This window comes from Nyctereutes procyonoides, unplaced genomic scaffold (genome assembly GCF_905146905.1).
Source record: "Nyctereutes procyonoides isolate TBG_1078 unplaced genomic scaffold, NYPRO_anot_genome, whole genome shotgun sequence".
In the NCBI taxonomy this organism is placed as follows: domain Eukaryota; kingdom Metazoa; phylum Chordata; class Mammalia; order Carnivora; family Canidae; genus Nyctereutes; species Nyctereutes procyonoides.
This window is the reverse complement of record NW_026575134.1, coordinates 31,690,519-31,710,808: the sequence shown is the minus strand read 5'-3', so window position 1 is coordinate 31,710,808 and position 20,290 is coordinate 31,690,519. Positions and strand designations below refer to the sequence as shown.

General features: G+C 46.0%; 1 protein-coding gene across 5 annotated transcripts in view; it reads left to right on the top strand.

The window, feature by feature from the left end:
* LDLRAD3 (low density lipoprotein receptor class A domain containing 3) overlaps nt 1-20,290 on the top strand; it is a 228,242-nt gene that overhangs the window by 114,392 nt on the left and 93,560 nt on the right. For all 5 annotated transcript variants that reach the window (XM_055301209.1, XM_055301213.1, XM_055301210.1 and 2 more), the window contains one exon: nt 13,699-13,833. In XM_055301209.1, coding sequence (XP_055157184.1) covers nt 13,699-13,833 — 135 coding nt within the window. The remainder of the gene's footprint in view (nt 1-13,698; nt 13,834-20,290) is intronic.

Sequence of the window (20,290 nt, the reverse complement as noted above, 5' to 3'; positions counted from 1 at the left end):
TGATGGGGAGCTTTATAAGGGATGGATGGGGCTGAAAATGCCTGAAACCAGCCGTCCATCTGTTCACAGACGCTCTGGATCAACATTGTGCCACTTCAAGTAGAATGTGGAAACCCTCTCACCCAATAGATCTCTTCATGTTCTAGTCGTCTGAGAACATCTACATACGTTCAGAATCCTGAAAGGCAATGTTTTAATTTTTGCTTTAAGCTCTCAAATGCATTTTAAAGAACTCCAGTGGAGAAGAACAGTCTGTTTTTACATTTACCCAGAGACTTGCCATTTTACTTGCTCATCCTTCACTCCCAATATTCCAAGTCTCCTTCTGGTATCATTTCCCTTCTGGCTGAAGCATTTCCTTTAGCCATTCTTTTGAAGCAGGTCTGCTGGCAACACATCCTCTCCCTTCATCTGACACTGTCTCAATTTCACCTTCATTCCTGAAGGATATTTTTACTGCATATAGAATTCTGGGTTGACAGTTCTTTTTTAAAGCACTTTAAAAACGCTGTGCCACTTCTTCTGGCTTCTGTGGTTTCCGATGAGAAATTTGCAGCCATTCAAATTGTTTCCCCATAGAAAATGCATCGTTTTTCTGGCTGCTTTGAAGATTTTTTTTTTTTTCTCCCAGTTTAGCTCTCAGCAGCTAGATTATAGTGTGTCTGGCTATGGGGATTTCTTTGAGTTTACTCTGTACAGGATTCTGTTTGAATCTGTAAGTTTTTGTCTCTTGCTATACGTAGGACTTCTTCAGCTATTCTTTCTTCAAATGATTTTCAAGCACTCTTTGTCCTTATCGGATTTGGATAATAACTTTGGATCTTTTGTGATCGTCCTACAGGTTCCTGAGGCTCTGTTCAGTTTTTAATCAGTCTTTTTCTTTTCATTGTTCAGGTTGGATAATTTCTATTAGCCTTTTGTCAGTTTCTTTTTTTTTTTCCTGTCATCTCCAGTCTGCTTTCAAGCCCATAGAGGGTGTTTTTTTTTTTTTTTGTCTTTTTTTTGTTTTGTTTTGTTTTGTTTTACCCCCAGTTACTATGTTTTTTAGTTTTAATGTTTCCTTTTGGTTCTCTTTTATATCTTCTGGGTTCTTTGCTGAGACCACCTATTTTCCATTTGTTGAGAGAGTTTGTGTGATTGCTTGTTGGTGTCTTTCTGGAGTAGCTGCTTTAAAGTCTTCGTCACATAATCCCAACATCTGCTTATCTTGGCGTTGGTGTCTGTTGATTATCTTTTCCTGTGAGGATTGAGATTTCCTGATTTTTCACAAGGCAAGTAATTTTGGATTATATTCTGGATATTTTGATGATTATGTCTGACACTCTTGAGTTTTGTTTCAGTCCTACAGAGAATGTTGGTATTTTTTAAAATAAATTTATTTATTCATGAGACACATAGAGAGAGAGAGGCAGAGACACAGGCAGAGGGAGAAGCAGGCTCCCCACAAGGAGCCCGATGTGGGACTCGATCCCGGATCTCAGGATCACGCCCTGAGCCAAAGGCAGGTGCTCAACCGCTGAGCCACCCAGGTGTCCCGGTAATTTTGTTTTAGTAAGCAAATGACCTTGGGGTCAGGCCACAGATTCCTATCAGCCCCTCTGTGGGCTATAGTTGCAATAGTTTTCAAGCTGTTTCTGCAGTGCTGTTTCTATACGTGGTGCCACCCTGGAACCTGCACAGTGGTCTGTGCATTTGGTTCTCAAAGTCTTTGGTGTGCTGACGAGGACCACATCCACGCATGTGCAGCCTGGGGATCAGCCTAGACGTTCATAAATTTCTTTAGGGAGCCACTTTTCCAAGTCCTCCTACTCCATGATCTCTCTGATGCTTTCCAGATTCCTGGCACGCTCTGTGGGGGAGGGAGGGAATAGGTAAACCCACCACCATTTCAGCGATAGCTTGAATTTTAGCCTTCTTCCCCACTTGAGTTCCTCTAGTTTACTTCTCAGAATCTAAAAGAACCGCTGTAATTGTACATGCATTTGGCTGGGCTTCTGTTCCAGCTGCATTCAGGGAGGGAGCCAGGGCGGGTGTCATTATTGCACCTGACCCAGAATTGGAACCTCTCACAAGTCAGTCTGAGCATCAAAAGAAAAGAGACAGCCAGATGTTGTTTGCCTTCAGATGTGACCTGGCAGGAGCACACATCATCACTGTGAGGGATTTCTGCCTGCATTTGCAACCAGATTCTGATGGAGCCTCTAAATCTGCCTTAGTCAGTCCCGGCTGCTATAACAGAAGGCCACGGATTAGGGGATTTGCGCAGAAACTTACTTCTTAGAGTCCTGGAAGTCCACCACGCAGCGTACCATCACGGCTGGGCTGTTGGTGTGGGCTGGCTTCCTGTAATGTCCTCACCTAGCCTTCCTTGGTGCAGACACACACAGGGAAATCCCTTGGCCGCTCATCTCATGGGGGCCCTAATCCCATCATGAGAGCACCACCTTCATGACTTCATTTTACCCTAATCTCCTCCCAGAGCACCCCTCCCTCCGTCCTGAGACCATCCTGCCTATGAGGGGTTAGGGCTTCAGCATGTGGACTCCGGGGGACACACATAGCATGCAGTCTGTAACACCATCCATTGGTTTACGGGAAATTCAGGGACAGGGGAACATGTTAGTGGCTCCATAGGGGACAAACTGCCAGATCCAGAATGTGGGAGATTTTACAGGACTCCATTTCCTGCATTAATAAATTCTAAGAAAAATTAGAGGAAGAAGGAACCTACAGATTGATGGGGTATGAGAGACAAATGAGTCAAATGCAATGTACAGATCTCATTTCAATCCTGACTCCAACAAACCCCATCTGTTAAAAAAAAAAAATACCCCAAATTGAGTTAATTGGAAAAATGTGAATTGTAGTTGTATATTTAATGATGTTAAGGCATTATTGTTAGTTTTTTTTATTGTTTTTTAAAAGTGTGAGAATGACTTTTTTTTTTTTTCCGAGAGAGAGGAAGTGTGTATGCATGCCCGAGCAGAGGGAGGGTGGAGGGAAAGAGAATCTCAAGCCGACTCCCCATTCTGCATGGAGTCTGATGTGGGGCTTGATCTCAGGACCCTGAGATCATGACCTGGGCCAAACCAAGAGTTGGATGCTTAACTGACTGAGCTACCCAAGTGCCCTGATACTCTGTTTATTATTTTTAAAAAGTCCTTCTATACAAAGATACATATGTACACATACATATATAATATCCTATAGTATATTAGATATTTATAAGAATAATATGTAATAAAGACAGTAGAATTGCATGAGGGGTAGTGAATGGGAGTAGAATTGAAATAAAAACATCAGTGAATTGGTAAAGTTTAAAGCCAGGTGATCAGAACACGGGGGTTCACTATGCCAGCCTCTATTTTTTGATATTTGAAGTTTTCTGTAATAAAAGAGTAAAAAATAGAGATGAAAGAGACTTTTTGTTGACTTACATCCTGACTTCTCATAAATAACAAGAGAGTCATATCTTTAAAGAACCTTGTTTCTACAGACATGTTTTCCCACCTTTTGCATTCTTTTGACACGAGAGTGAAGCCAGAACCAGGATGTCCTCTTAGAGGCTCATGACGCTGAGATTTTACCCTTTCACTTTTTGTCCTTCCTCCCCTGGTTGTGTTGGGCCTCGCCTTCTCCCGTGTGCCCAGACCTCTTCGGCTGGATGTGGGGCCCTGGCCTGGCTGGGCGCGCAGCCCTGCCCTGGGTCCTCATTTCGGAGAGGATGGGGACTCCTGCCCAGTGCCGAGATGGCAGGTGGCCTTAGTGGCCACTGTGGGACATTGACTCAAGCTAAGGATCTTCTACTCTTGCTTTCTGTGTAGTTGTGCCCAGAAGAACCACCGTGTCCTCCTAGAATGTGTTTCTTCCACTGCTGACGAATTCTTTCCTGTCCCCCTAAACTGCTGCCTGGCTTCACCAGTGCTTCTAGTTTTGGTTCACAGAGCCCCTCCGTCTTGGCATATTCCCAGAATGCCAGTCGTGTCAGCCAGATTAGATTCTATATTTTGTCCTTGGCACCCTCAGGGAGTCGGGCCTACGTCGGATGAGTTGGGCGGGGGGGAGTTGCAGCAGGGGGACTCTTCCACCCAGTGCTCTATGGCCCCCTCATCAATGTCTCCTTAGAGACTCCTTCCTTCTGCTTAAATGACCCTCTTCCGGATGGAAACACTTCTGGTGTGTCAGGGCTGGGCTGGGTCATTCTCCTGTATGTTGGCACACCATCTTGGCCCTTCTCCAGACAAATGCCACCTAAAAAGAGAGACCTGCCCTGAGCACCCTATAAAAAAAATACCTCCTTTCCTTCCCAGTCTCCTACCGTGTCTCCTTCCCCTGCCTTACCGTCCTTAGTCCTGCTTTGTGTTTATTCTCTGTCTTCCCTGCCGCATCGTGACCTCGTGAAATGGTATTATTGCCAGGTTCACAGCTGTATTCCCAGGGCCAAGGATACAGTCTGGCTCAGCCTTCGCATGCAATAAATATCTGGATTAAATCGCACCTCTCATGCTTTATCTTCATTGCATATTGACTCGCCTGTCTCCCCACTAGAATGTAAGCTCTTTAAGAATCCAGACTGGGTTTTCTTTTATCCCCTGTGCCTAGTAGAGTGCTTTATTTCAAGGACATAGTCAATAGTAAGTGTCTGTTGAATGAATGGGCCAAGCAACTAATCGAAAAAAGGGTTAAAGCAGGAAGACAGGCAGTCAGGATGTATCCCTAACATATGGAGGTCTTGCTCCTCTTCTGCGGTCTCAGATGTATACCCAGAGAGCATATTTAGGCCATACATTGTTCAGGAACCCCAGCTCCTATCTTCTTTCAGATTCTCATCTTCTTTCTACAATCTACGCCGACCTGTGCAAGACACTGCAAAGGATGTAGAGATGGGTCAGATACAGGACTCTGGCATTGTTGAGATTATACTCAAGCAAGGGAGACAGAAATACTGACATCCAAATAATTAAAATATGGGGTTGGCAGTTGGGAGCGCTGGGGGAACCAGTGATTGGGGAGATTATTTCCTTCTGGGCTCATCAGTGGGAACTATTGAAGGAGATGGACGTAGGAGGATGGATACCATTAAAAAATTGGCACCGCAGTTCTGTGGGGGGTTTTCAGGCCAAGGGCCCAGGCAGAGGCTGGGAGGTATGCAAGCTGCACGGCACAGAAGCCACTTGGTTGATAGCTGCTGAGCACTTACTATGCATATGGCATGGTTCTATATGCTTTCCATGTACAATCTCATTTTAGGCTGATAATATTATTACTCCCCCCTTTAAAAAAATATTTATTTGAGAGAGAGAGAACATGATAAGGAAGGAGGGGCAGAGGGAGAGGGAGAAGCAGCGTCTGCTGAGCAGGGAGCCTAATACTTGGGGCTTGATACCAGGGCCCTGAGATCAAGGCAGACGCTTAACCTACTAAGCCACCCAGGTGGCCCTTTGACTCCCTTTTTATAGACAAGGAAACAGACACAGAAAGGTTAAATAACTTGCCCAAGGTCACCCAGTCAGCGGTCCAGTCAGGTCCAGTCAGCATATCAACCCAGGCAGTGTAAATCCAGGATCCGAGCTCTGAACCACCATATTGGCAGGTATGATTATGTATAGTACGTGTAATGTTAATTATAATAAGCATTTCTTGGATCCCGACTGTAGTGCACAGGCTAGTCTCAGTTATTTGTGTGTATTGCCTCAATTATAACAAGATCTTATAACATAGGCACTATTTTTATCTCCCATTTTGCAGATGAGGAAGAGGAGGCTGAGAGATGTTAGATGATTTTCCTAACCTTGTGTAGCTAGTGAGTGGTTAAGCTGAAACTTGAACCCAGGTGGTCTTCACGATCAGTTCTGATCATAACAGCAAAACACCTTGGCTGAGTAGGTTGGGGCAGATCATGAAAAGTTAAGAATTGGGGATTATTTTTTTTTTTAAGATTTATTTATTTATTTATGATAGAGAGAGAGGGAGGCGAGGGCACAGAGACAGGCAGAGGAAGAAGCAGGCTCCATGCTGGGAGCCCAACACGGGACTCAATCCCGGGACTCCAGGATCACACCCTGGGCCAAAGGCAGGCACCAAACCATGAGCCACCCAGGGATCCCTGGGGATTAAATTTTTTAAATGATTTATTATTTATTTGAGAGAGAGAGAAAGAGAGCAGGAGGAGGGGCAGAGGGAGAGAATGTTGAGCATCTCCAGCAGACTCCCCGCTGAGCAGGGAGCCAGACTCGGGGCTCCGTCCCATGATCGCAGAGATCATGACCTGAGCTGGAACCAAGAATCCGACACTTAACTGACTGAGCCACCCAGGCGCCCCTGGGGATTGCATTTTATACTCTATGAGGAGCAGTTGATACTGAGCCAGGCGCAGGGTGGAGAGAGGGAGAAGGTCAAATGTGATTGGAGCCTGGAGATCTGGGACAGGGTGGCCCCTTTAATACGAGTGGAGCCATGAGAAGAGCAGGAGAGAGGAGGTCGCCGACGTCAGACATGCGGGGTGTGAGGTGAGGGGGTATTCAGGCCGCAGCGTACGCAGGGCATCAGGGGAACGATGTTTATTGCAAGACGAAAGGTCTGGGAAGCCGTCCGTGGAAAGGTGGTGGGTGCAGCTGTGAAACTGGATAAAAGGCAGGCGTGGGCGTTGGACAGGAGGTGGGCTTGTGCGGGAAGCCTTTACAGGGCGGAGGAAACCATCGTCGGCAGTGAATCAGAGCTCTGCCCCTGGCACCTCGTGGACTCGAGAGGGCTTTTGAAAATTCAGATCCTCAGAGTCCTTAGAGACGCAGCGGGATGGAGGACCCTCTGCCTCCTGCCTCTTGCCCAGAATGGTGACCCCTTCCCCTCCTGCAGACCCAGAAGAGGTGCTGGCTCCAGAATGTGGCTGCACACGGGCCACACTGGCTTGGAGCCGAGGGCTGCTGGGCAAGGCCTCGTAGAGCAGACCCCGAAAGGAAGGCAAGAACTTGCAGCGGCTGCACACAGGCCGCCCCTTGGAAGGTCGGGGCTGCAAACCTTTTCCGGCGCAAAGGGAATAGTGCTTGCTAACGGGACTGATTTGCACAGGGGCTGGGGGCCAGGCGCCCTCCATCCTGGAACAGAGGAAGGCTCGGGGCAGCTCTGTCTCCCCCAGCTGCCTGGTTTCCAGCTCTCCCCGGAGGCCATGAGGTTGGGATGCTCGGTGAGGAAGTGAGCAGTAACCGCCAGGGGCTGTGGAGCAGATGGGAAATGAGGGAGCTGGTGATGAGGAGTTTCTCATTGATGTGTTTTTATGAAGAACCCTTTGAGCTGGAAGAGGGGCCGACTTCACAGACTCTAAATGGATTAAAGGTGACATTTCCTACATCCTGCTAGAGACAGATTGCTTCATTTCCTGTCTTGAAGCCGGTCAGTTGCTTTTGGGCAACCGCCGTGGGCCTGGGTCCTTCTGCTTCAGATGTGGTTGGAGTGAGCGCTGCCAGTTTAATTAACCACTGAGCTTAACCTTCACTCTCCTCTCTCCCTCTGGCAGGGAGAGACAAGTTCTCTTTCCCGCATATCGTGGGCTGGGAAACAGATCCTCAGATCCCTGTGTTTGTGGTGCTAATAATAATAACCGGGGAGCGCTTTGAGTCTGCTCTTGAGTTCTTGGAATTGACTCTACAGACAATTTTCTCCCTCCTTCTTGAGATACACAATGTTCCTCTTTCTAGTTAACCGAAGAAAGTTATTAATACGTTTTTTAGTGACTGGTAAACCTTCCCAAGGACAGAAAACACCCACGTGGAGCACATTAAGTATTACTAGAAAACACTGAGACATAACATCCTAAAGTAGGAAGCGCGTCCTGCTCGATTTCTGAGCTATCCATTGAGCAGTGACTGCCTTAGGGTCCTGGGTAGGGCTCCGTGGGGTGGCGGGCACCTGTAAGACTGTCCCTGTCCGCCCGGAGCCTACCTGGTTGGTCAGCCGTGGGCCCGTACGCACTCATCCTGAAGTTTCCCTGAGCCTGGTCAATGGGTATGGAGGCCCTGGAAGAAATACAGTGGAACCTGAGCTGTGTGGGGTCCTCGGGGGAGTGTTGCTCCTCTGGGTGAGTCTGCCCAGTAACTGAATGTGTTCAGGCCCCCGAGGACCACGGTCCACAGGGATCTGTCCGAGATGTGTTGCATCTTGGTATATTCAGTGTTTACCTTCGCTGTTGACAGCGCAGGGCCATTCTTAGGACCATTAATTTTCAGACCGGGTTATAATGCAGGGTTGCTTTTGGCTCCTTTTAGAACTTTCTGGTCCCTTTTGAAACTATCTTAGGCGCTCTGCATTTGGAATTCTTATGGCAGCTTTTTATAGCTTTGCCGTCGCCCACCGTAGTTGTCTGCTTTTATTTCTTGCTGGCGGTTCGTCTGCTGGGTGGCAGGGAGCATCTCCTCTCCCTTCTAATTTGCCGTGGCCTTGGGAGTGGGACCGCCAGCCTCGCTGGAATTTACATAAATGGAGAATCCATAGATCCTGAGGCCAGTGAAGGCTTGAGAGCCGTCCTGGGAGGAAGCTACTGGCCCTTGAACGGCTTGCACGCTGTGATGTGTGTTTTGATGGTCTGGAGGCCTTTTTCTCTGGCTTGCTGCTGGGTTTGGGGAGTGTTCCTGGAGCCTCCCCTGCCTCTGTTTCTCTGCGCTGCAGCTGGGTCCGGAGAGGAGGTGCTGTTTTATGAGGAGCCCTTGATAAAGAAGAGCCCTGGGTGTGGTTGTGTGCCAGCACGTCCCTGCGTCCTCTGAGCAACTGGCACCTGCGTGTAAAAGATATTAAAACAGGTGTTTGTGGGCCAGAGAGTCTTGTGAGAGAAGAGTAAAGGGAAACAGAAGTAAGTGGTCACTGAGACATGTCTGCCAGACTAGACACTTCAAACTGTGTAGTGAAATGTTTCAGACATACTGAAAAAGCAAAGTAGAATTAAAGGGACACCTGTGTCCCCTACACTCTGTTTTTAATTTTAAGATTTATTCGAGAGAGAGAAAGAGAGAAAGAATGTGCATGCAAGTAGGGGAGCAGCAGGCAGAGGCAGGGGGAGAAGCAGGCTCCCCGCCGAATAGGGGTTCCAACGTGGAGCTCGATCCCAGGACCCGGGATTATGACCTGAGCCCAAGGCAGACACTTACCTGAATGAGCCACCCAGGTACCCCCACGCCCCACACCCTGTTTTAAAAATCACATTACTGGGGCTCCTGGGTGGCTCAGTTGGTTGAGCATCTGACTTGATTTGTGCTCAGGTCATGATCTTGGGGTGGTGGGATTGAGCCCCACGTCAGGGTCTGTGCTCAGTGAGGAGTCGACTTGAGATTCTCTCTCCCTCTGCTCCTCCCCCCGTTTGTGCGCTCGCTCACTCTCTCTCTCTCTCTCTCTCAAATCTTTTTTTTTTAAATCACACTGCCTGTTATAACTATATTAACTGTAGTTAATACTAATCAATTACATTATTAGTAATAACAATAATGGTATAGGTATAGTTAATATTATATCATATACTTGGAAGTTGTTGAGAGAGTCGATCCTAAAAGTTCTCAAAAATAGAGTTCTCATCACAAGAAAAGAAATGTGTAACTATGTGTGGTGATGTATGTTAACTAGTCTTGCTGTGGTGATCATTTCACAATATAAACAAACATCGAATTGTTATTTTTTTTAAGATTTTTATTTATTCATGAGAGACACATAGAGAGGCAGAGACATAGGCAGAGGGAGAAGCAGGCTCCTTGCAGGGAGCCCGACGCAGGACTCGATCCCAGGACCCCCGGGATCACGCCCTGGGCTGAAGCTGGCGCTAACCACTGAGCCACCTGGCTGCCCTGAATTGTTATTTTGTACACCTGAAACTAATGTAACGTTATATGCCAATTTTACCTCAATTTAAAAAATCATATTTCCATTTTGCCTTATTTGCTCTAGATTTTTAAAATAAAATGTTACCAGGTATCATTACAAGTTCACAGTACATACCCCTTCCTGGACTCTGTCCTTTCCCGTCTCTTTGGAGGCATCTACTGTCCTGAACTTACTTTCTCCCGCGCTACCCTATTTGTGATCTTTATCCATCTTGACTCTGGGTCACTGATTTTGAGTTTTTTTGTTTTGTTTTGTTTTGTTTTTTTGGTTGCTTGACTTTTTACTACTGTTCATCAGGGGTTGGCATACTACAGCTACTCAGTCAAATTTGACCTACCACCTGCTTTTGTAAATAAAGTTTTATTGGAACACAGCCATGCTCTTTGTTTATGAATTTTCTATGGCTTCTTTGCATTACAGTGGTGAAGTTGAGTAGTCATGAAAGAGACAAAGGCAGTGGTTAGCAGAGCCTTAAGTATTTACTTATTGGCCCTTTACAGAAACAGCCAACTCCTGCTGTAGAATTGTGTAGCACCAAAAAAAAAAAAAAAAAAAAAAAAAGGATTGTGTAGCACATTGTATTTATTCTGCTGTGGGTGAACATTTGGGTCATTTCTAATTTTTTAATTTTCTAAACAGTGCTTCAGTAAACATTTTTGTTTGTTCAGGATTCTCCGTGGAGTGTCTAGCTGGAAGCGAAATTGCTGGGCTGTAGGGCATGTGCAGCGTTTTATCGGATATTCCTAAATTGGTCTCCAAGGTGGGTCCGCCAGTTTGCACTCCCACTGGTGGTGGGAGACCTTCTCTCCCTCCACATGCTTGCCAGCAGCCTGGTATTTTAAGACCTTAAGCTTGGCCAGTCTTCTGTGGTTAAAGTGGTGCTTCATTACCGATGACCATCAACATTTTTTCCAGTTGTTATTGACCATTTGCCACTCGTCTTGCGGGAAGTTGCCTGATCCCGCCCTTTGCCCATTTTCCTACTGAGTCGTCTGTCTTTTTTCCTCTCTAGTTGGGAGAGATCTTTATAGTTGGGGTGCTAGTCCTTTCAGTTACATGCGGTAAAGCCAGTCTGTGACTGGGTTTTCAGCCAGTCTGGATTCTTTATCAGAGCTGTGTCTTACGTCAATCTTGAAGGTGTCTGTGATCTGTATCCACACATACTTGTGTACGTGTGTATATATAATCTATGTGTGTACACACTTGCATGCACACACACACACACACACACAGATGACTTCTTTTCCGTGGGTAAGTTTGCAGGATTGAAAGGGTGTAAGGTTGAAGAAAAGCAAGTATTTGCCAGCACTGTCAGCGAGGTTGATTCAGCACAGATTCCCCAGCAGGGTGTTCACGTACGTGTGCAACCACCCCATCTTGCAGCAATTAGGGCCCCTTTCCGAGGCTGTCCGTCGGAGTGAGCTGATTGCTGCTGACACTTTGGCTGCGTACACGGGACCCACAAGGTCCCAGGGAACGCTGAAGGCCACCACGGTGGGATGCTGAAGGGTTTGGAGGGCTGCCTTGGACAGAAACCGAATGTGATTTGTGGTTTGGGCTTCCCCATTTTGGTTTTGGCTGAAATCAGACCTCGGTTTCATTCTGATCAAGTTGAACCATTCTCTGGCCCACAGCGATTTAGATCATTAAAACGTATATTTCAGACCAGACGACTTTTGTTTGACTTTACACTGGCCCATTATCCTTACACTGGCCCTGGCTTCCTCCAGCCTCTACCTTCTCTGACCTTTCAAGTCAAACTTCCTGAGTTAAATAGTTACGGATATTAAAAACAAAAAAACAAAAAACAAAACAAAAAAAAAACAAAGAAAGCCAGACCTCTGAGTCCTTAGGGTTTATGAAGCCCTGTGAAGTCTTCGAGCCCTTGCAGCCTTGATCTGTGTGTATCTAAATAGTAGCTCAGTGAAGCATGTGGGGAAGATGTATTACAAATGCCATCTTGCAGTTGAGGTCCACCGAGGAACACCACAGCGGACTCGCCCCTGATCCCTTAGCAGTCTCTGTGCTGGGCACCTGGCACCCCAACCTGGTGCTCTTCCCACCACATGTAATGCAAGTGTGGGCTCCGTTCATTATGCGACATCCAGTGTGATCCCTCCTCATCATGCCAGTACTGCCTCTGCAGGGAGGGCCGTGCTCTTGAGACCAAGACAGACCTAACTAGGGGAGCGTGTCTCATGTTCCCTGAGCTGGTGCTGCGAGTCAGACTTTGCATTGCACATTTGCTCACATGTCATCTCATTTGATGTGCAAATTAATGCTGTAAGCAGGGCCTGTCACCGGCACAGCTGTAGGGGCCCAGGCTCAGCCTGGAAGTGTGCCATGCTTGCTGTTATGCCTTTCTTGAATTTTTAATTTTCAAACAGCTGACCCCTCCCCACCAAACCCGCATTTTCGGTTTGCACTGGGCCCCACACATTTTGTAGCCAGTCCCATCTATAGATAAAGAAACCGAAGCTCGAAGAGGTGAAGTAATTTGCGCAGGATTACGCAGCTCATAACTGGCAGAGCTGGGATTGGACTGATTTCTACTTTGCTATTTCATTTATTGAAAATAGAGCTCTGGAATGAGCCTTGTTTGAATTGCACTGCACGGAACTGGAGCAAGGGGAACTGTGTTGTGAAAATGCTGATCTTCTGTGGAAATTTGCTTGTGTGTTGTTAAGAAGCTTTGTGTTGACCTCACACTGTTTGGTTGCCACCCTCTTCCTCGAGGGGAAGGACTATACCTGTCATTTCTTTTTGTGGTTGTTGTTTAAGATTTTATTTATTTATTTGGAGGCGAGAACAAGAGGACAAGAGAACACCTAGGGAGAGGGAGAAGCAGACTCCCCCGCTGAGCAGGGAGCCCGACATGGGGCTCCATCCCAGGGCCCTGAGGTCATGACCTGAGCCGAAGGCAGACACTTAAGCAGCTGAGCCACCCAGGTGCCTCCACACCTGTCATTTCTTTTGAGGTTCTGAAAGTGCCTAGAACCGGGAGCCTCACAGAGATGCTGCTCAGGCTGACCAAGTAGGTTAAAGGGCTTCTTTGATTGCAAAGAAATTGAGACCAGTGAGTTTACCATGGGGAGCCATGAAGATACACGAGGGGTTAAGAGGCTACTAGTCCATAGTTATAGAACCAGAAGAATCCCAACGCAGCTCTTGGAACAGATCGTGCTGTCACTCCGTGGGTCACAGAGGTTCATGGATTCCCCGACTCAGCTCCTCCTTCAGGCTTTGCTTCTCTGTGGGCCTTATGCTACCCATAAGAGATCACTTGTGACTCTCCCAGGAGATTCAGGTTTTGCCCCAGGCCCCTCAGAGGCAGCTAGCCCGCTTGGAGGTTAACCATGCAGAGTGAGGCATTGCCTTCTGGCCACATTGGTATGGTTACAGGGCACGGCCTGGTGACTTGGGCAAAGGAGCTTTTATTTTTTATTTTTTTTTATTTTTTTTTTTTATTTATTTACGATAGTCATACAGAGAGAGAGAGAGAGAGAGGCAGAGACACAGGCAGAGGGAGAAGCAGGCTCCATGCACCGGGAGCCTGACGTGGGATTCGATCCCGGGTCCCCAGGATCGCGCCCTGGGCCAAAGGCAGGCGCCAAACCGCTGCGCCACCCAGGGATCCCCAAAGGAGCTTTTAGAATGAGGCAAGGTAAGTCTTATCCTGTCCCCCTCATTAACAGGCCAGTTTTGCAGGATGGTCTTTTAGTCAACCATCCTAGAAGGTGACTCACTGCTTCCTGAGCGGGACACACTCCTGGTTCCAGGGATTCTCCATGGGACTTGCTGGCCTCCCTGGTGACCTGCTCTGTTTTCCCTTCACAGCAGCCAACCCTCTGCTTTGCTCTACCGCCCGCTACCACTGCAAGAACGGCCTCTGCATTGACAAGAGCTTCATCTGCGATGGGCAAAATAACTGTCAAGACAACAGTGACGAGGAGAGCTGTGAAAGCTCTCAAGGTAGGAAGCCTCCAAAGCTCTAAAAAATAATTGCATCACCATACGACAGTAACACCAAAAGGAAGAAAACAACACCCATATCCACTCCAAATACAACAGCCATGCTAACGTTTGCACTTTCCCTTGCAGCCCCTGTACACATGCTTTTACCTGTAATGTGCCTACCGTTTTGGATTTCATATTTCTCCTGTCTGAAGTATCACGTACACATTTTCTCTGCAAAACTATAATTTACCCCTGACTGCGTTGCATATAGTCAGGATGCTCTACTGTGGTTTTCTAAATTGTTGCATTGTTGGAGACCGCCTGCGCTGTTTCCATCCATTGCCTTACTCCTTTAGGATAAATTCTGCAGAGTGGGACATCTGCACAGATCATGGCTTACACCTCCACATGCAGCTGTGGGAAACAGTTTTTTCCTTTCTTTACATGGGTACTAGCATTGTCTGTGTGTGTCAATTTTACCGTCATATCCTGGGCATTCACTGCTGTTCTGTTTTTTCCATTTTTGCTAAGTTAGTAATCATAGAATGATAGCTCCCCAAATGCTTTAATTTGCATTTCTCTGATTATGAGCAGAGTCAACATTTTCCCCTGTGTGTTTGTTTACTACTTAGTTCCCTCTTGTGTGAATTGCCTGCTCCTATCAGGATTTACAATCTCAGAACAATTTTATGGAATCTGAGAGGATGCAGTTGAGGGGGATGGGAAGGTGAGCTCCCTAAAAAGCAGGGCGCCTACAAGGATACAGTGGGGTCATACCTCCTCTGTTAAAACTGGCCAGGCACTTTTTCTTCACTCATTGACTTTTCTGGTAAACACATATTTTTTTAATCTCTGAGAAATCAATTTTTCAGTGATCAAAAAAATATATAAAGATTTAAAAATGTACATCCATGTTAAGTCATCACATACTTCTAATGTTGTAAACTGGTATGATCTGTATGCAATCATTACTTTTTTCACTTAATTATCCTTTTGCTGTGATTCACCTACATTATTGTTTGTTGGTAGAGTTCATCTGTTTTGACTGTTACCCAGTATTCTGCTGTTTACCACAGTTTATAGACTGTGTAGAATCATAAGCCAGAAAAGCAAGAGAAAGGCAGCTAACTGGTTACCTCATATGTTGGGAGGCAGGCTGGATGGAGCAAGCTCCTTGAAGTTATAAGTAGGTCCTTTTCAAAGTCCTAGCCTTTATTTTGGTTGATGTTTATTATGTTATTAAAAATAAGTGAATGAATGAATGAATAGGTTGAGGGTAGGTCACACATCAAGGATTATGACCAATCCAAGTCTGCATGCCTGAGGGCCATAGGCAACAAAAGATTGATTTTGCCAAAACATAGATTTTGCCAAAATTTGTGCAGAGAACAGCTACAGGAGGTGAGTCTTGGGTAGGATTAGGTTCTGATTGTTCTTGTCTGGACAATCCTTTCCTTGAGTTTTCCTTTCCCCAGTGATTTTCAGAATATAATCTTGAGATAAGTATCATGTGGGAACTCTTTGGAAATACAGAGCTCGGGCTGCTTCTCTAGATCAACAGAATCAACCCAGAAAATGGGTCCAGCAGTCTGTGTTTGAACAAGCTTTCCAAGTGATTCAAGTATACATTAATTCTGAGAACCACTGTTTTATACTAACTTTAGAGAGGATTTTAATCTTGCCATTGCCTGGGAATTCTTTTCTTTTTCTTTTTTTGAGAGAGAGCATGTGTGAGTGAGTGGAGGTGGTGGGGAGAGAGAGAGGGAGGGAGAATATCTTAAGCAGGCATCACACCCAGCACAGAGCCCCACACAGGGGCTTGATCTCACAACCATGAGATTATAACCTGAGCTGAAACCAAGAGCTGGACCCTCAACCAGCTGAGCCACCCAGACTCCCTATTGCCTAGGAATTTCTCAACTACTGATTGAACAGTAAGGTGTTTCTAGCCTTTGCACAAAGTCAAATTTTTATAAACCACAACACATTCATTATACCTCCTATGGCATCTGCCATCAGCAGTGATAGATGTCAAGTAGGAGAAGAGCAGTCACAAAATCAAGTATTAGCATATATAGGAGATACAGAGGAACATTTTTGTAAATACTGTTTCTTATATGGTTAATTATGTGTTCATGCATCCTAGACTCACCAATGGTGCCATGAGATGTTCAGCAAAATGACCCCTCAGTCTAAAACTTGAAGTTAGAGAATATATCTTGATGGTTTGGGTTTTGCTAGCATCCCCTACCCTCCATGTGCTTATCCGTGCATTTTGCTGAAGCAGATTTTTTGCTTTCCCCTAAGAACTGTTTCTCTGATGGCTGGTTGAAATTTGTATTTCTAAGTCTGTCTCCTTTCTCTCTCTCTCTGCATTGTACTCTTATGTTATAAACATGCGATATAGGGTAAGTCAGTGGTGGACACATGCACACAAAGCCCAGCTCTTGGCAAGTACATAATGGAGTAGCTTTCTTTCACATCTTGGCTTTGTGCCTTCTGTGCCCAAATGACATCCCTGTGGAAAGTAAGCTCTCAGGAAACAAGTCCCATTAAGGCATGGGTGACAGCTGTCAGGTGCCATTTAGTATGACAGTCTCCAAGCAAGGGTGCCCATTGTGGAAAGGCACTCTTGCCAGCTACCAAAGAACAAGAAGCATGCCTTTTCCCCCGCCTTGGATCCCACAGATCCTACCTAGTAGCACGATGCCCTGCACATAGTGGATTCAATAAGTGCTATATACTAGAAAAGAGTTCTTTGTAGGGCGTTATGTTATGAAGCTGTGTTTATTTATTTGTTCTTTGAGAGAGAGAGAGAGAGAGAGAGAGCACGCGCATGTGTGTGAGCAGAGGGAGAGAGAGAGAGAATCTTAAACAGGTTCCATGCTGAGCACGGAGCCCGACATGGGGCTTGAGCTCACAACTCTGAGATCATGACCTGAGCCAAAATCAAGGGTTGGACCCCTAACCAACTGAGCCACCCGGGTACCCCATGAAGCTGTATTTAATTTGTACTTTATGTGGTATTATGCTATATACGTGTGTAAGTTTTGTGAGTTCAAGTATATACCATTTATTAAAATAATGAGTATTATTGCTGTTGTTTAAATAGAGTAGATGCTTCTCTCATTCCCTCAATGGAAATATGCCCTTCAGTGAGCCTGAGATGAGAATCTAGACCTGCTGGCTATTCCTCCTGTGATATGAGCGTCCTCCTGCTCGGGGTGTGATTTCAGTATCAAAGGGTATGCTTTTCTCTATCGTGGACCTTCTAAATGCGAACTGGCTACTAATTTTGGTGCTTGAACAAAGGAACACCAGTGTACCGGTGCTGGGGGGCAAACCCGACTTGTACTGGGCTTTTGAGAGACTGAGCCTCATGCAATGTCTTCCTGAAGAATTTCAGAGGCATCTGGACTAGTCAAAATATGGTCCTTATACAGCACAGGATTTGGCTCCTTGTCATCCTAATAATAGTGAACATTTATCAAGTCTTACCATGCACCAGACACTTTGCTAAGCACCTCCTGCATATGAGCTCATTTAGTGAGAAAATATCCTATCTGCTCCTCCTGGGCTCCCAGCCCTTGAAAAATGCGTCTTTGCTTTCAATTGATGTGGGAAAAGAAAATTATATTTTATAATGTTTATTTGGATGGAGTGCAGAGAACTGGCCCGAAGACAGGAAATACAGTGCTTGAAATACTTTTCTTCCGACTTGATGAGGGTATGAAAAAGCAGTGTCTCCACTTTAGAGACACCAGCTGTGTGTGCCTCTCCTCCCCTTCTTCCTCATCCCGATTTAGTTCCTGTCTTTATCCCTGGCCTTTAAAACTAACAACAAACTGTCAGGACTTGGAAGTGGGAGTGGACCGTGAAAGTGCAACCATTACCATACTTTTTTATTCCATCCAGGATGTAATAAAGACCAAAGAACACTGTGGTGGGATCGATTTTTAATTGAGGATTCACTGATTGGAAACATAGCCTGTTTACCAGATAATTCCAAAACCAGTAAGATGGAGCAGGCGTGCATGTGGCTTTTTGTTTCTTAGGAACACATCTGAGAGTCAGCAGGTACTGCCGGGCAGATGTTGGGTGTGGCCAGCACTCAGGTAGCCTCAGATATATTAAATTCGATCCTAACTGAACAGAGATTCTTTTCAACTTTAGATAAATGACTGAAGGTACAGGCATCTTGCAATGATCCTTACCCCCTAGGATTCACGCCTTGGTATAGTTCCATCCTTTGAATGTGATCTAGACCTTGTGACTTGCATGTGGTTTTTTAAAATTGTGTCAAAATACACATTATTGTAAACTTCCCATTTTACGCATTTTTAAGTGTATAGTTCAATGGTGTTAGATATATATGCATTGCTGTGCAGCTGATCTCCAGAACTTTTTGATCTTGCAAAACTGAAACTCTGTACCCATTAAACAGCTCCCTCTTCTCCACTCCAACCACTGACAACCATCATTCAACTCTGTTTCTATGAATTTGACTACTCTAACTCATATAAGTGGAATCGTGCAGTATTTGTCCCTTTGTGACTGCCTTAGTTCACTTGGTGTCATGTCCTCAAGGCTCATTCATGCTGTGACATGTGTCAAGATTTCCTTCCTTTTTAATTAAGGCTGTACAACCTTAACCTTCCATCATGGGTCTGTACAACATTTTGTTTGTTCATTCACCTGTTGATGGACGTTTGAGTTGCTTCTCCCTTTCTGGCTGTTGTGAAGAACGCCGCTGTGAACGTGAGTGTGGAATCAATTTCTACATTTTGTTTATTCATTCACCTGTTGATGGACATTTGAGTTGCTTCCTCCTTTTGGCTGTCATGAAGAACACTGCTGTGAACATGAGCAAGTCAATTTTTAGTAAGGGAAGTAGCAGCACAGTTGATTGAATGCCACTTCCAAGATTAGAAAGGACTTTGGCATCTGTTTTGCTTACTCGCTCCTGCTTATGCTGATGGGAGCTGGCCGCCATGTTGCGAGCCTCCTCACGAATAGGCCCATGTGGCAAGGAACTGGGCAGGGCTCTGATCAAAAGCCAGCGAGAACCTGAGACCCATCAGTGGCCGCCTTGAATGAGCTTGGAAGTGGCTCCTCCCTGAGCCGAGCCTTGAGCTGAGTGGCCCTGACACACACCTTGGTTATAACCTTGGAAGAGGTTTTGAGCGAGAGCTAAGCCACTCTGGATTTTTGACCCACGGAAACTGGCAGATCATAAATGTTTGTTTTTTTAAGCCTGTACGTTTTGCAGAAATACGTTATACCACAGTAAATGACAATAAAATGAATACCTCTTAAGTGACTCCCAATTCTGATTGCTGTCACTACAGAGAGCTTATAGAGACTCGGGTGATGATGAGGGGGGGTCAGGCCTTGGAAAAGAGAACAGGCATATAGGAGATGCATATATGGATATGGGTAGCCATCACTCGGAGCCTTAAGTAAATGGCAGGCACCAGTTTAAACCCTGTACCTGTATTTTTCTATCCAGTCTCACGAAATTCCTACGAGAGAAAGTCCTCTCCCAGAAAACGATCGCCATTTCTTGATGAAGAGCTCGAGGACCACGCAGGTTGTTCCATGGTTGTGCCGTGTCCACGTAGCCTGTAAGTGGTAAAGCCACTGGAACAGATTGAACATATTCTTCCTCAAAGCCAGAATAGGAACCTGGGTTGTCCCGTGTCCAAGCTAACATTCTTCACGTCACCTTGTGACACTACCGTCTAGTTATCACTCACCTGGGACCAGGAACTCCAGGCGATGGGTGCACACCCAGCCCTTGGTCCTGGGAGCTCACGGGGACGGTTGCATATGAAGGCTGGCATGTGTTCCCTCTGTCTGTACTCGGTGTCTCTCAGTAGGAAAGACTAATGATGCCTGTCCACCTTCCTATTCCGTGAGGAATGCTGGAGAGTTAAGCATTTCTAAAAAAGCCACCAATGCCAAGATAGTTAATTGAGTATTTTGGCAATTGGGTTGCAGTTTCTTTATCTTGCCTGCTGTATCCTGGTGATAACGCTCAAGGAGAATTTGGAAAGCTGGGCATGAGGTTTGGCACCTCCCCAGAAGCTAACAGTGACAGCTTTGTCCTGTTTCTTCTGTAGAAGTGTGTGTGTTTGTTTCTGTGTGTGTGTGAGAGAGAGATTGAATTAGGGAGGGAAAGAGAAAGAGAAAGAGAGGGAGAACAAGAGAGCAAACAGGCAACCCTTACCGGTGTTCTTGCCAGTGGGCAGGTAACGAGGTGCCTCCATGTGCCAGGTCTTAAGCTGCATGCAGAGGATCCAGTGAGGGTCGTGGCCTCTCTTGAGTTGTGTTCATATGTTGAGGTCTGAAACCCCTGTGCCTCAGGACGTGACCTTATTTACAAACAGGGTCTTTGCAGATATAATTAGTTCAGATGAGGTTGTGTCGGAGCAAGCTGGGCCTCTAATCAGTCTGACTGGGGCCCTTACCA